Below are 16,072 nucleotides of genomic sequence, written 5' to 3' on the forward strand. Positions count from 1 at the left end.
ACACTCTGTAACTACTGAAGCCGTGTGCTTAGAATCTGTGCTCTGCTACAAGAGAAATCACCGCAATGAGAAGCCAGGACACTGCATCAAAGAGTAGCCCCTGCTTGCGGCAACTAGAGAAAGCCTAAGCACAGCAACAAAGACCCAGTGCAACAGAGAAGTAAATAAATAAATAAAATTATTAAAAAAAAGATTCGGAGGGGGGGCAGGAGGAACTGGACTCAGGGACCCAAGGACTTTGTAGGGCAAGGAGCAGGAAGGGGACAAGGAGAGTGCCCAAGGGTGTGGTCCAACTAACTGGGTGGGATCCCAGGGGCCTCCCTGGTTTGGTGGAAGATGCTGAGCTCAATGGGGCTTCCCAGGTTGCTCAGTGGTAAAAAAAAAAAAACATAAAATAAAATAAAATCTGCCTGCCAGTGCAGGACATGCAGGACACTCTGGTTCTATCCCTGGGTGGGGAAGATCCCCTGGAGGAGGAAATGGCAACCCACTCCAGTATTCTTGCCTGGAAAGTCCCACGGACAAAGGAGCCTGATGGGCTAGAGTCCACACAGTCAGAGAGAGTCAGATAGGACTGAGCCACAGCATGGTCACACGCCAAGCTCAGTGGGGATGTGGTTGAGGGTCAGGGTCTGAGAGATGGTTGGAAGCAGATGAGGACCTAGACTGGAGATAGGGTTTGGGATGCTCTCAAAGCATCAGACGTCCCTGGAGCTCACCTGGTAAGAAGATGCAGAATGGAGTTCTCCAGGAGAAGCAGAGGGAGGAGGAGGGGCAGGAGGCTGCCTGGGGGCTTGGGAGGGCACAAAGAGCTGGGGACCAGGAGAGCTTATGGGGGTCAAGGGAAGGGAAGTTTCTAGAAGGACATGGGCTACTGTGTCAAGGCCCTCAGACTCCCCCGGACTTGCCACCTAACACTGACTCTGTCACTTTGCCAGAAGAGCTGCCCCTGTGTGTGTGTGTATATCTGGGTGAGTGGTTATCTCTTTAAATGGCTGCTAGGAGAGGGGGGGGTTCTGGAATTCTGCCTCATAGAGACATAGTCTCCCTTCTCTCACACCTCTGGGCCCTGTCCAAGAACCCTGGGGAACTGGGGGTGAGTCATATAGGTGAGTGTGCACAGAGGTGGGGTGTTAGGAAGGCACACCCACTAGGGGACACAGGTCTCTGGACAGAAGGGAGGTTCCTAAGCTGTGGTGCCTGAGGGGAAGGTGGTCAGTCTTAGGTCTGGGTGGGGCCTGAGAGGGGTCCCCAGAAGTAGAAGCCCCAGGCAGGGGTGAAGGAGTAGTCATCTGGGATATGGAGGGGCATGCAGGAGGGGGTCCCAGGGACCTGGGGTTGAGCAGGGCATGGGTCAGTCTTGCAGGCGTGATCCTTGGCAGCAGTCCCCCTGGCATGGGGGTGAAGCGGAGCCTTCAGAGCGGGGGCACCATGCTGGGCTTCTTGGCCAACTCCTTCATCGTTCTGTCCACTGCCTCCAACTACTGGATCCGCTACTCCGGGGGCCACAGTGGCCTTTGGCAGGAGTGTAACGAGGGCATCTGCTCCAACATCCCCTGCGATAGTGAGGCCCTGCGGCCCAGCTTTCAGATCCCCGCCCCCCGTCCCCCCCCCCCCGTCCCCCCACCTCCCCGTGAACAGACAGCCCCCAGCACTGACCACAGCTGCCCCCTCACCTGACACCACATCCTGCAGCGCCCCCACCCCCCTGCTCTTTCCACTTCGGCCCCTCCGTGACCGAGGCCACCACGAACCCCCACTCTGGGACCTGCTTCCCAGTTGCAACATTAACCTCCCCTCATGATGTAACTTCCGAGTCCCCATCCAAACCCCTGACTCTGCTCCCAGCCCGGAACCGACGGGTTGGGGTGATGGGCAGGAGCGGCGCCAGCAGAGGTTGTTGACGCGGTCCGCTTTCCCCAGGCACGCTGGCGGTGACCGGGGCGTGCATGGTGCTGGCGGCGGGTTGCGGCATCATGGGCTTGGTGATGGGGCTGCGGCTTCTGTGCAGCGAGGGCTACTCGCGGGGTCAGACCACGTGTGCCGTATTCTTTATCTCGGGTGAGATGGCATAAGGTGGGCCTGGAAGAGAGAGCCCAGGAGCGGGGCGGGGCTCCGGAGGACAGGCTTCGAGGGGGAGGGGTCAGGGGCGGGGGCGGGAAGAAGGGGGCCTGAAGGTGGGCGAGAAGGGCGTGGCCAGGGCGGTGGGCGCGGTCAGGGTGGGGCCTGGGTGCCCCCCGGCCACGCTCACCTAGCGGCCGGGTGGGGCCCAGGCCTGCTTCTGCTGATCGCCCTGACAGTCTACACAGTGAAGAATGCATGGAAAGACGATGTCTTCTATTCCTGGTCCTATTTTTTGGGGTGGCTGGCTTTACCCTTCTCTATTCTCGCGGGTAACCTGGACAGCGGAAGAGGGTGGAGAGGAGACTTCCCCGAGGGCCCCACCCCGCTCCTTGCAGAGACTTCCCAGCTGCCCTCCCAGGGACTTCCTAACACCCTCCACTCTGGGCCCTTGGAACCCCAAACCCCAGTCCCCGGGGCCCTCCTTGTCATCTGCGCCAGGACCCACCCTGCTCCACCCGCCTTCCGTTCCCCTTCCCACCAGGCTTCTGCTTTCTGCTGGCGGACATGATCATGCAGAGCACGGATGCCATCAGTGGATTCCCCGTGTGCTTATGACCGCAGCTGCCTGGGGGCAGAATAAAGGATTGGCTCCCACTGCCAGCCGGCCTCACATGACTTTCTGGGGGACCCGAGGATGCGCACACGGGGGTACTTGGAAGCTCAGGGAGGAACTAAGGACGCGAAACTACAGGGGAAGTGGAGACATGGGGGACGCAGAGAGATTCCGATGTGGGTTGGACCAAGGACATGGGTTTTGATGAGAACAGGGACACGGAGCTTGTGGAATCAGAAGGGGACAAGGGGGCGCGTGGAGAGGAGGTAGGGACGCAGACTTGCGGGGAAAGTGGAGGCGGAGGAGGGGGAGGACGGACCGGAGGGTACGCAGAGGTGCGATCGTGCAGGGGATGAGGAATACGAGCGTGGAGAGAACGGAGGGGCCTGCGGACTCAGAGCTCGGAGACACAAGCACTTCCGCTCTCACCACTCTCGAGAGGGAGAGTAAGAGGTGGGGATCTCGGGGAAGGGACCGACCCCCGAAGGCTTCGGGGGAAAAAAGTTTGGGATGCGTCCCGCCCCTGCAAGACCTTTCCCCCAGTTCCCGGCCACGCCCCCTTCCCAAAGCTCCTGTCCCTTCTTCTCCGGGTTCCGCCTCCCTCCTCAGGGGCCGCTTCCCACTGGCCCGCGTCTGCTGGTGACTCTGCCTCCCGGCCTCCCGATTGGTCCTCTGTCGGGGCGGGGAGGCGGGCGCCGCAGCGGTTGGCTGACTGGCGGCGCGGGGCGCAGGCGCAGAGGAGGGCAGGGGGGGCGGGGCGAGCGGTCAGGGAAGCAGAAGGTGAGTTCGGACCCGGCGGGTCGCCGCGGCAGGAAGATGGCGGAGCTGCGCGCGCTCGTGGCTGTCAAGAGGGTCATCGACTTCGCAGTGAAGGTGACCGGCTCCCCTCTCCTCTCCCTCCTCCCTGAACCCTGCGGTCGTGTACTTCCGGGGTCACGAGCGCCCACCGTATAAGGGTCTTCTGGTACCTCTCGTGTCTGCCGCTCTCCCAAACGTCCGAGTCACATCTGAGGGCGGAGATCACCGAACGGAGAGGTTCTGAGGTTCCCGTCCTGGTTCATTTAAAGCCAGCCTTTCTGGGGTCATGACTCCGTCCCCCTTCCGCCAGTTCTATACTCAGTGTCTTGAGAACTGCGTGTGGGCCGAGTTAACGTCTCTGTTTCTTACCTGCTGGAAGAGCCGTGGCCTCTAACGCACGAAGAAACCGAGTCACAGAGAGGCCACTCGGCTGAGAAGGGGCTGAGCCGGGATTCCTAGCCAGGTCCCGCTGACTCCTCACCCCAATTAGTGCCTTTGAACATGAACCAGGATTTCACTCACTCGGCTGCGTTGCACACTCAAAGGACTGTTGGGCACAGGCAATGTGCTATAATGGAAGTCCTCTGGGAACCCAGAAGCTATCCAGCCCCAGGGAGAGCGAGGAGGCTCTAGCTCGGAAGGAGAAAGGTTTGCTAAAGATGAAAGCCAGTCTGACAAGCTGATGGAAATAGCTTACAGCCTCCACGAGATGGGGTGGAGGGCAGGGTCCCTGAGGACCGGGCTTGTCCGCAGGGAAGCTGGTCTGGACAGAGGTAAATCAGACAGACTCCCTCAGACAAAAGCCACTTTGTCTCAATAGTTGGCTTGAACCAGACTGAAGGCAGTGACTGTCCGTCCATGTCTGTCCCCACCTCCCCACCCCTGTCAGTACACCTGAGTACACCTCTGTGTCCCCAGCATTGCCCAACACAGGGCCTGGAAGCCTGTCCGCACATGAAAACCTCATTGATTGTTGACAGCTCATGTTAAGTGGGTCCTTGCTATGCACTAGACAGGGTTCTTAGTTCTTGACAGAGATGAATTGATTCAGTCCTTTCAATACCATCTAGATATGAATCCCATTGGACAGGTAAGGACACTGAGGCCCTTGGAGGTTCTGTTGGTTGTCGGATCACCCGTCAGGGCAGCAGCAGTCAGGATCAAAAGGTAGCCAGGGCCTCCTCTCATTTCTACCTGACAGCCATTTGGCCTAATAACAGCTCTGGCACCATGTGACAGGGGAGTTGCCTCCAACATTTGGGGGGCAAGCTTGTTTTGGGGTCCTACAACCCAGTTCTCCTGGTGTCCTCTCCCCTCTGACTGTCCCTTTGGGCTCCCATAGCCTTCCTCAGTGCTAGTCCTAGAACCTGGCCTGAGATGCCTGTCTCACCAATCGGACAGGCTCACATTTGACTCAGCTCTAGGTTTCAGCTTGGGCTTCCCTGGTGGCTCAGGTGGTGAAGAATCTGTCTGCAGTGCTAGAGACCCGTTTTCGATCCCTGAGTTGGGAAGATCCCCTGGAGAAGGGAATGGCTACCTCTCCAGTATTCTTGCCTGGAGAATTCCATGGACAGAGGAGCCTGGCAGGCTACAGTCCATGCGGTTGCAAAGAGTCGGACACGACTGAGTGACTAATGTTTTCTTAGGTCCTAGCATTGCCCAGCACAGGACCTGACACATGGGGGCCTTTGGTGTTCATGCCGAATGCGGAAGTATGAATTCCTCCTTATATGAATTCCTGTCCTTTTCCGGAAGTGTTGGCGCTGCTTGCCCCTCCCACAGTGCCCCAGGGTGTCTCCCTGGATGTGTTTGTTACTGTTACTTGTTCAGAAAAAAAGTGATTCAAACAGTGCCAGCTCCCTAAGCACCCGGCCAAACCTGGAGCACCACCCCAGCTTCCTTCCTTCACCTCCGCAGCCTGTCATTTCTCAGCCCAGTGCCTTCTGCCCTCTCCATCTCTCTGCCCTGCTCCCTCTTCTCCAGCGGTTCAGGCCTCCTCTTCTACCTGAACCCTCAGTGTCGTCTCCTCCCCAGTTCCCCAGTCTCTCCCTTCCAGTTCATCCCTTCCCAGCCTTGGAGTTGGAGGGGGCTTCCTACACCCAGGGCTGACCCTGTGCCCCCACCATCATCCTGTTTTTCCCCAGCTCCCGCAGGACAAAGTCCCAGTCCCTCAGCCTAGTGCTCAGGCCTCTCTGTGGTCCAGCCCTGGCTCCCTGGCCTTCCATCACCCCTCCTCGGTGCCTCTGCAGCTCCAAGCTGCTCAGACTTTCCCAACAGACCAGACTGCTGCTTGCCTTGTGCCTTTGCCCCTGCTGTGCCTTCTGCTTGGGTGCCTTTCCAGCTCCACCCTCCCACCTCTGCTTCTTATCCCTCCCTTGTCCTGCCTGATTCCCATCTCATGGATTGCAATAGGGCTAAGGGATTCTATGACATCACCACCTCCCGGAAATCCCCCTCCCCCACCGCCTCATCCCTTTAGGCTACTCTGATGTGTCCTTGGGCCCTCCCGCAGCCCCTTGGGCTTGGTCTCAGCCCTTCCCACACTGGATTAATTAAGATCCTCTGTTTGCCCAGATGTCCACCCCCTGCCCCCAGATTGGCAGCTTTTGCCGGGGGGTGGGTGGCGGGGCGTGTGCAAGGCCTGACCCAACTCTGTGTTTCCAGCATCGCTTCCTCACTTCTGTCCAGACTCAACTCAGCGTCACCTAGCCTCTGAGGCCTTCCGTGGTCACCTGCTCCGCCTCTGTGTGCTTTGGTTGCCCCATCTAGCAAGTGGGGATGGCAGTGGCAGTAACCAGCCTCCTGCGTTCTTTGGATAGTTAAACGAGTTAAGGCTTATAAAGCCCTTGGAGGCTTTCCCTGCCTGTTTCTGTTGAGGGTTAATTTGTTGCACCTTAAAAAGAAAGCCTGGAAGCTTCATTGAATCATCTCCCTCAATTTATAAAAACATCTTTATTCAAAAAAAGACCATACTGAGTTTGCAGGCCAACCATTGTTTCCTGACTTAAGTAATTTAAGTAAGCTGTGTTTCTGAAGCCTGGAAACAACTCAAGCTTCAAAGGTCTTCCCTGGAGATGAGCTGGCACGGGTCCTCGCTACCAGAGAACTCATCTCTTTCTCCCTGGGAGTCAGGAGTCCGTGGCTGGGCGTCCTGCCAGGGCTGGAACAGGCTGGGACGCTCCCTTGGCCTCCGCTGACTGCCCCCAGTGAGGCCTTGTACTGATTAGGGGGGCCACTTTCCTGTTTATAAAGGGGAGGCTCCTATGTTGAATTTTGTTTGTTTGTTTTTAATGAAGGAAAGGGCTTTGGTGTTTTCGTCTCCATGCTGTTTAGTAAGTGACTGATCAGCGGACAGGCGCCCTTGTGAGCAGGCTGTCATTTAGTCATCCGACAAATACTTACAATGCGCCCACCACGTGCCAGGCGCTGTGCTAGGCCCAGGGGATGTGGTCATGACCAAAACGCACATAAATTCCTGTCTTCGTGGAGTTGACATTTTGCTGGGGAGAAGACAGTTCTGACATATGTCATGTGGCAGATGGTTGGGCATTGTGATGGAAAGAGACAGAGAAAGATGAGACAGAGTTGAGAGGATTGCAGTTTGAGGAAGAGGCCAGGGAAGGCAGAAGGAGGTGAGGGATGGAGCCAAGGGTATGTCTGGGGAAATCCTGTGTGATCCACCCTGTAGAGGTTCTAGTAGGAAAAGAAAAGCAAAACATGGACTCAGTGCATGGTGTTTGCTCCATGGCTTTTTCTGTAAAGTTAATTGAGTAAGTTCTAGAGTCTGTGCCCTATTGTTGGTGCCAAGATGACTTTTCCAGAACTGGGATAGGGTTGTTCTTTTTCTCTTTCTCCCCCTCCTCCTCTTAATGTTACCAGTCCCTGAGGCACAGGCAGACTGGGAGACCCCTCCCCAAATCCCACACTCCCATCTCAGTTCTGTCCTGTGGATGGGAGGAACAGCCACATCTCCCCCACCCCCCAGGCCCAGAGAAACCGGTGCAGGGAAATAGTAAGAGAGAGAATCCCAGTGTCCCCCGCTGGGCCATGCTGTCACCCTGGATCTGCTCTGTTCAAGGAAAAGAGAGGGAGGTCCTGAGCCAGGTTATGTCGGCTCCCAAGCCAAGCTCCTCTGGGCATCTCTCTCTCAGGCTGGAGCCCAATTCAGCGTCCCCCTCTCTGTGCTAATGTACCCACTGGAAACCCAAGAGTCCACTCGACTCTTCCCTCTCACCGCTCCCCCTCCCCAACCCCAGCACCCCGTCAGTTTCACCTCCAAAGACCTCCAGTCCATCCAGTTCCCCATCACCACTGTCACGGCTGTCCAAAGCAGTCATTTCAGATTTCAGTGACCGACAGCCACGCAGTCCCCACTTCTGCTCTTGCCATTTTTCCAGTTTTCTCCACCAAGGATCCAGAATGACCTTGTGCAAACTCAAGTTGGATGCACTCACCTCTTTATGCTGTTCTTTGGATCAAGGCCCTTCTACCTGCTGGGCCCTGGACAGTCGTATTACTTTCCTGTTGCTTCTGAAACTAGTTACCATAAACTTGTGTGACTCCCAACAACCCAGATTCCTTCTCTTCCAGTTCTGGAGGTCAGATGTCTGCAGTGAGTCTACTGGATTAATTTCAAGGTGTCAGCAGGGCTGTGTGCCTTCCAGAGGCTCCAGGAGAGAATCTGTCTCTTGGCTTTGCCAGCTCCTGGAGGCCCCCTGCATCCCTTGGCTTGTGGCCCCTTCCTCTGTCTTCAGTCAGCAGTGTAGCATTTTCAGTCTCTCTCTTGGACCCTGACACTCTCTCCCCTCCCTCTTTCACTTATAAGGAACGTTGTGACTCGTTTGGGCCCACCTGGTTCATCCCAGGTAACCTCTCTCAGAATCCTGAATGTAAGCACTTTTGCATAAGTCCCTTTTACTACGTAGGCTACAGTCACCATGCAGGCGACAGTCACAGTTTCCAAGCGTTAGGATGTGGGCATCTTGAGGATCACGCCAGTCCAGGCCTTGCCAGCCTCTGCAACAGCACACTGCGTTCCCCTGGCCGCACCAGCCCCCTGGGACTCCTCAAACCCCAGGGCCTTTGCACTTGCTCCCCCCACCCCTGACACTTTCCCACACACTTTACTTCCTCAATGCCAGTTCCCTTTCAGGTTCAGCTTAACTGCCACTGCCTCAGGGAATCCTCCTCTGATAGCCTCCAACATCAGACTGGGCGGGGCCCCCCTCATCCTGTCTTATAGCTCCTGACTCCTCCTCTAGGATTGTCAGGTGGTACCGAAGGAGACTAGAGTGCTTGGGGCCCAGGGCACTGCCGACTGACCATGTGACTGTGGGACAGTTACTTCCATTCGGGGCCTTCGCTGGTGGCTCAGGGTAAAGAATCCGCCTGCCAAGCAGGAGACACAGGTTCAATCCCTGGATTGGGAAGATCCCCTGGAGAAGGAAACGGCAGCCCCCTCCAGTATTCTTGCCTGGAGAATCCCACGGACAAAGGAGCCTGGTGGGCTACAGGCCATAGGGTCGAAAAGAGTTGGACAAGACCGAAGCGACTTAGCACACACACACGAGGTCCCCATCCAGCCTGGGTAGAGCTTGGTGTCTCAGCCCCTGCCTCCTTACCTGCTGACTTTGCCCCTTCTCCTCCTGGCTGAGCAGATCCGGGTGAAGCCCGACAAGACGGGTGTGGTCACGGATGGCGTGAAGCATTCCATGAACCCCTTCTGTGAGATCGCCGTGGAGGAGGCCGTGCGACTCAAGGAGAAGAAGTTGGTGAAGGAAATCATTGCCGTCAGCTGTGGGCCTGCCCAGTGCCAGGTGCTCTGGGCCTGCGGAGGGGCTGGGTTCCCACATCCTGCGTCAGAGGGAGGAGGGGCCGGGGGCTGGACCCCCGGGTCTGAGGGAGGAGGGGCTGGGGGCCTGTGCTCCTGGGTCCCCCTCAGGCTAGAAGCCAAGTCAAGCCCCTTCTTTGCCCGACAGGAGACAATCCGCACCGCTCTGGCCATGGGTGCAGACCGGGGCATCCACGTGGAGGTGCCTGCTGCAGAAGCGAATCACCTGGGTCCCCTGCAGGTGGCTCGGGTCCTGGCCAAGCTGGCAGAGAAGGAGAAGGTGGACCTGGTGCTGCTGGGAAAGCAGGTAGGTGGCAGAATCATGATTCAAACTGGCTGAAGCCAAAAAGCAAATTTATTAGTTCATGTAAGGAAGCTTCAGGCACAGCTTGACCCACATGCTATACCGTCGGTAACTCTGTGTTGGCTTTACTCTCTGTAGCTCCAGGCTCACATCCCAGCAGCCTGAGAGCCCCAGCAGAAAGACAGGAACCTCTATCACAAGGACTCCAGCAAAACTTTCAGAGCTGACTCTTCATTGGTCCAGCTGGAGTCACATGCCCATCCTTGAATTAATCACTGGGGTCAGAGATAAAGCGTTCCCACTGGCCCAGATGCCATCCATGTGGTTGCTCTGTGTGACCAGAACGGGTATGCCTAGAGTGACATCGCTGGAATATTAGAGAAGGGGCAAAGACATACCAGGGCCCCTCATGTGCTCCTCAAAAAGTGACTGCCTCTCTCGGGGCCTAAGTGAGGGGACGGGAGCATTGTGGACCAGGAGTCAGCAAATTGGTCCATGGCCACCACTGATTTTATAAATAAAGTTTTACTGAAATGCTACCACATTTGTTTATGTAGACACCTATTGTCTATGCCTGCTTGTCCTCTATAGGAGCAAAGCTGAGTGATCGTAAGAGTGTTTTTATTTTTTACCTGGCCTGTTATAGAAACGTCTGCCAGCCTCCTTTCTAGAACAAAAGCCCAAATGGTACCTGAGAAACCCCATCATTGTACAATCTTCTCTCTTCTCCACTCAGGCCATCGATGATGATTGTAACCAAACAGGGCAGATGACAGCTGGATTTCTGGACTGGCCACAGGTGAGGCCAGAGTGGGGACCATCTGCTGAAGGCCAGGCCTGGGTGCTCAGAACACAGCCACCCAATCTCTGCCCTTCTGGAGGGAGGCAGGTGTGAAGCTGGACGCCTGCTCCAGTGGGCAGAAGTGGGGTCGCATATGCAAGACTCCAGGCCTCCTCTGGGCCTTCACGTGCCCCTTCCCCATCCTGCTGCCCCTCAGCCACACCCAGCTCAGCCCTGCCCCAGGGCCTTTGCACCTGCTATTTCCTCAGCCTGGAACAGGGTTCTCTCAGATCACCTCAAGGCTTTTCACTTACCTCCAGGTTTCTCCTCAGGTTTCACCTCTTCAGAGAGGCCTACCTTGCCCACAGTCTATGAAATACGTCCCCTCTCCAACCCCATGAGCCCCATTCCTGCCTAACTGAAATGCAAATGACAGGAGTCATTTAAAATTTTTCACAGCCACTTTCAAAAAGTAAAAAAGGCCAAATTTATTTCAATCTTATTTTAGTTCACATAATATATCAAAAATATTATTTTAACATGTCACAGAGAAAAAATATTGGGCTATTTTACATTCTTTTGGTTTTTTGTATGAGGTTTTTGAAATCCAGTGTGTATTTTATTTTTACAGAGTATTTCAATTCAGATGCTCAGTTTCTATCAGAAATATTTAGATTCCTAAAACTCATTGTTGAAAAAGTAGATTCACACGCCCAAGTTGTTCCAAACAGGCTTAAATAACCATCAAATATCCTGCACATACATAAAGTGTATAGTTAAGTGAACTTTGATACGTGTTACACATATATTACACACCCGTGAAATCATCCCCACAGTTATGATAATGGATCTTGCTTATTGGTTTTAAAATCTAAATTAACGAAATAAAATGAAAAATTCCATCCACACCTCAGTGGAACTAACCACATTTCATGGGCTCGGAAGCCACCTGTGGCCAGTGGCCACTGTGCATTTACTTGGTTATTGGCGGTCTTCACTGCGGGATAAATGCCCCAAAGCTGGAACCTTATCAGTTGTGTTCACAGTGTATATCCAAGAGCAGGCTCATGGGGCATTCTGGGTGAGACCTGAAAGATGTGTCCAGTGAATAAGTGACACAATAGAGAGAACAGATTGCTTAGACAGAGGGTGTAGGTCACATCTGGAAATGCTGATTCAGGACTGAAGGACCCAAGAGCCTTGGGCCAGAGGGTGGGCACTATATGAAGAAGGTGGGGCCCCAGACGATGTTTTGAGGATCCAGGTACACTTGAGGTTCTGTTGTCAAGAGGCCTCAAAGGAGCTCTTGGGGACAGAAAGATGGGTAAATGAGCCATGACACGAGCCTTGAACCAGCCTGGACATCTTTTTGAGCCTCTCTCTGCCTCAGTTTTCCTCATCTGTAAAGTGGGATAATAGCACTTCCCTCATAGAGTTCCTAGGAGGATATGGTGACTTGGTACATTTCAGTCACTTGGAACAGTGTCCCATACTCAACACGTGTTCATTATCATTAAGAAAGGGAGATCCAGTGGGTAGGTTTAGGATATTAGGAACTGTATACCCTGAGTCCCAAGAAAGACACCCTCCCCTGGATTTTTGAGATTCCTCTGGGACTTCCTTAGTTAATCTCCCCTGTGTCCCCCCATGCTGTCCCTCCCCAGGGCACATTCGCCTCCCAGGTGACACTGGAAGGGGACAAGATCAAAGTGGAACGGGAGATTGATGGGGGCCTGGAGACTCTGCGCCTGAAGCTGCCTGCTGTGGTGACCGCTGACCTGCGGCTCAATGAGCCCCGCTATGCAACGTTGCCCAATATCATGGTGAGTACTTGGCAGAGGGGCCACTGAGGGGCTGGGAAGGGGCGGGTGCTGCAGGCCCCAATGCCTTACTGGTGGTCAGGTGGGAGGAGAGCAGACCCAAGGGATGTCTCCAAAGGAAGGGGCCACCTGGTGAGTCTGGCTGACAGAGGGTTCAGTTCAGTTCAGTTCAGTTGCTCAGTTGTGTCCGACTCTTTGCGACCCCATGAATTGCAGCACGCCAGGCCTCCCTCTCCATCACCAACTCCCAGAGTTCACTCAAACTCATGTCCATCGAGTCGGTGATGCCATCCAGCCATCTCATCCTCTGTTGTCCCCTCTTCCTCCTGCCCCCAATCCCTCCCAGCATCAGAGTCTTTTCCAGTGAGTCAACTCTTCACATGAGGTGGCCAAAGTACTGGAGTTTCAGCTTTAGCATCATTCCTTCCAAAGAACACCGAGGACTGATCTCCTTTAGAATGGACTGGTTGGATCTCCTTGCAGTCCAAGGGACTCTCAAGAGTCTTCTCCAACACCACAGTTCAAAAGCATCAATTCTTCGGCTCTCAGCTTTCTTCACAGTCCAACTCTCACATCCATACATGACCACTGAAAAAACCATAGCCTTGAGTAGACGGACCTTTGTTGGCAAAGTAATGTCTCTGCAATCTTGATTCCAGCTTGTGCTTCTTCCAGCCCAGCGTTTCTCATGATGTACTCTGCATAGAAGTTAAATAAGCAGGGTGACAGTATACAGCCTTGAGACACTCCTTTCCTGATTTGGAACCAATCTGTTGTTCCATGTCCAGTTCTAACTGTTGCTTCCTGACCTGTATACAGGTTTCTCAAGAGGCAGGTCAGGTGGTCTGGTATTCCCATCTCTTTCAGAATTTTCCACAGTTTATTGTGATCCACACAGTCAAAGGCTTTGGCCTTGTCAATAAAGCAAAAGTAGATGTTTTTCTGGAACTCTCTTGCTTTTTCCATGATCCAGCGGATGTTGGCAATTTGATCTCTGGTTCCTCTGCCTTTTCTAAAACCAGCTTGAACATCTGGAAGTTCACGGTTCACATATTGCTGGAGCCTGGCTTGGAAAATATTGAGCATTACTTTTACTAGCGTGTGAGATGAGTGCAATTGTGCGGTAGCTTGAGCATTCTTTGGCATTGCCTTTCTTTGGGATTGGAATGAAAACTGACCTTTTCCAGTCCTGTGGCCACTGCTGAGTTTTCCAAATTTGCTGGCATATTGAGTGCAGCCCTTTCACAGCATCATCTTCCAGGATTTGAAATAGCTCAACTGGAATTCCATCACCTCCACTAGCTTTGTTCGTAGTGATGCTTTCTAAGGCCCACTTGACTTCACATTCCAGGATGTCTGGCTCTAGGTAAGTGATCACACCATCATGATTATCTGGGTCGTGAAGATCTTTTTTGTACAGTTCTGTGTATTCTTGCCACCTCTTCTTAATATCTTCTGCTTCTGTTAGGTCCATACCATTTCTGTCCTTTATCGAGCCCATCTTTGCATGAAATGTTCCCTTGGTATCTCTAATTTTCTTGAAGAGATCTCTAGTCTTTCCCATTCTGTTGTTTTCCCCTATTTCTTTGCATTGATCCCTGAGGAAGGCTTTCTTATCTCTTCTTGCTATTCTTTGGAACTCTGCATTCAGATGCTTATATCTTTACTTTGCTCCTTTGCTTTTCGCTTCTCTTCTTTTCACAGCCATTTGCAAGGCCTCCCCAGACAGCCATTTTGCTTTTTTGCATTTCTTTTCCATGGGGATGGTCTTGATCCCTGTCTCCAGTACAATGTCACAAACCTCATTCCATAGTTCATCAGGCACTCTATCTATCAGATCTAGGCCCTTAAATCTATTTCTCACTTCCACTGTATAATCATAAGGGATTTGATTTAGGTCATACCTGAATGGTCTAGTGGTTTTCCCTACTTTCTTCAATTTAAGTCTGAATTTGGCAATAAGGAGTTCATGATCTGAGCCACAGTCAGCTCCCGGTCTTGTTTTTGCTAACTGTATAGAGCTTCTCCATCTTTGGCTGCAAAGAATAGAATCAATCTGATTTCGGTATTGACCATCTGGTGATGTCCATGTGTAGAGTCTTCTCTTGTGTTTTTGGAAGATGGTGTTTGCTGTGACCAGTGTGTTCTCTTGGCAAAACTCTATTAGCCTTTGCCCTGCTTCATTCCGTATTCCAAGGCCAAATTTGCCTGTTTGAAGTTTGGAGTTTGAAACTCCAGGTGTTTCTTGACTTCCTACTTTTGCATTCCAGTCCCCTATAATGAAAAGGACATCTTTTTTGGGTGTTAGTTCTAAAAGGTCTTGTAGGTCTTCATAGAACCATTCAACTTCAGCTTCTTCAGCGTTACTGGTTGGGGCATAGACTTAGATTACTGTGATATTGAATGGTTTGCCTTGGAAACGAACAGAGATCATTCTGTCATTTTTGAGATTGCATCCAAGTACTGCATTTCTTTGTTGACCATGATGGCTACTCCATTTCTTCTAAGGGATTCCTGCCCTTAGACAGAGGGTTCACTGAATCATTTCTGCCAATAGTGAGAGTTCCGGGAGAGGGTACTGTTTTGGTGAATGGGTCAGGTTTTCTGGTCACCTCAGCCAACAGAAAGGCTTCACTGGCCAATAGGAAGGGTTACCCGTCATTCCAACATATGGGAAAAGTTGATTGTGTAATCTTAGCCAATTAGATCATCTTGGTTCATCAGGGAGGGCTCCGCTGGTAATCATTACCAACAGGAAAGAATCATTTAGGCCATCTAGGCCTAACTAGGAAGAGTTCATGGGGTCTCTTGGCAAACATGGTGAAATCACTGTTCATCTAGATTCTAGCATGGGTTCATTCTGTCATCTCAGCCAACAGGAAGAGTTCAGTGTATCATCTCAGCCAATAGGGAGGGTTTAGTGTGTTGTCTCAGACAATATGGAGAACATCATGGGCCATCTCAGCCAATAGGGTACGTTCAGTGAACCATCTCAGCCAATAGGGAGAGTTCATTGTGTTTTCTCAGCCAAACAGGAGAATTTAGCATGTCATTTCAAGTCATAAGGAGCATTCAGTTTGTCATTTATCCAACAAGGAAAGTTCATTGAGTCATCATAGCCAATGGGTGAGTTCAGTGAGTTATCTCAGCCAATAGGAAGGTATCAGTGTGTCATCCCAGCCACTAGGGAAGGTTCAGTGAGTCATCTCAGCCAATAGAATTTTAATGTGTCATCCCAGCCAATAGGGAGTGTTTAGTAGGTCATTTCATGTAACAGGGAGGGTTCACTGAGTCATCCCAACAAGGAGAGTACAATTGGTCATCTTGGCCAAAGGTCCATTGAGTTATTATTGCCAGAGGATGACTTTTCCAGCCCTTTCCAGCCAGTGAAGGACTTCCCACGGTGGTTAACTAAAGGGGGGCTTCCACAATAGGAGGGCTCCCCAGGGCACCCCAGCCAGCAGGAATTGTCCACACCAAGTGTGGCCCTGTAAGAGGTCACATGTACCCTGGCCAGTGGGCAGATCCAAAAGGGTTCAGCCAACGGGAGTGGTTCTGCAGGTGTGGCTCGCATGGAAAGGGGCTGCAAGAGGGTGGGCAGGGGCTGGGGCAGCCCTGTGAAATCGTGGCCTCCCGAGCGCAGAAAGCCAAGAAGAAGAAGATCGAGGTGATTAAGGCAGGGGACCTGGGCGTGGACCTGACCTCCAAGCTCTCCGTGATTAGCGTGGAAGACCCGCCCCAGCGCACAGCCGGTGTCAAGGTGGAGACCACAGAGGACCTGGTGGCCAAACTGAAGGAGATTGGGCGCATCTGAGCCCCTTCCCTGAAACCCAGCAATAAAGCCATGACTCTTCTGACGTCT

At 53.0% G+C, this 16,072-nt stretch overlaps 2 protein-coding genes across 2 annotated transcripts; both read left to right on the forward strand.

The window, feature by feature from the left end:
- Positions 1–509: 509 nt before the first annotated feature.
- Positions 510–16,064, forward strand: CLDND2 (claudin domain containing 2). Its single transcript, XM_027514978.1, has 9 exons — positions 510–1,564; positions 1,924–2,061; positions 2,274–2,393; positions 2,606–3,550; positions 9,133–9,291; positions 9,454–9,612; positions 10,346–10,408; positions 12,055–12,213; positions 15,854–16,064. Exons 1-4 carry the CDS (start codon positions 1,300–1,302, stop codon positions 2,677–2,679), a joined length of 597 nt encoding a protein of 198 aa, XP_027370779.1. The 5' UTR covers positions 510–1,299; the 3' UTR covers positions 2,680–3,550; positions 9,133–9,291; positions 9,454–9,612; positions 10,346–10,408; positions 12,055–12,213; positions 15,854–16,064.
- Positions 3,418–16,067, forward strand: ETFB (electron transfer flavoprotein subunit beta). The gene is made up of 6 exons (XM_027514976.1): positions 3,418–3,550; positions 9,133–9,291; positions 9,454–9,612; positions 10,346–10,408; positions 12,055–12,213; positions 15,854–16,067. The coding sequence occupies exons 1-6, from the start codon at positions 3,494–3,496 to the stop codon at positions 16,022–16,024; spliced, it is 768 nt and encodes a 255-aa protein (XP_027370777.1). The 5' UTR covers positions 3,418–3,493; the 3' UTR covers positions 16,025–16,067.
- The last annotated feature ends 5 nt before the right edge of the window (positions 16,068–16,072 follow it).

Source organism: Bos indicus x Bos taurus, chromosome 18 (assembly GCF_003369695.1).
Source record: "Bos indicus x Bos taurus breed Angus x Brahman F1 hybrid chromosome 18, Bos_hybrid_MaternalHap_v2.0, whole genome shotgun sequence".
NCBI lineage: Eukaryota > Metazoa > Chordata > Mammalia > Artiodactyla > Bovidae > Bos > Bos indicus x Bos taurus.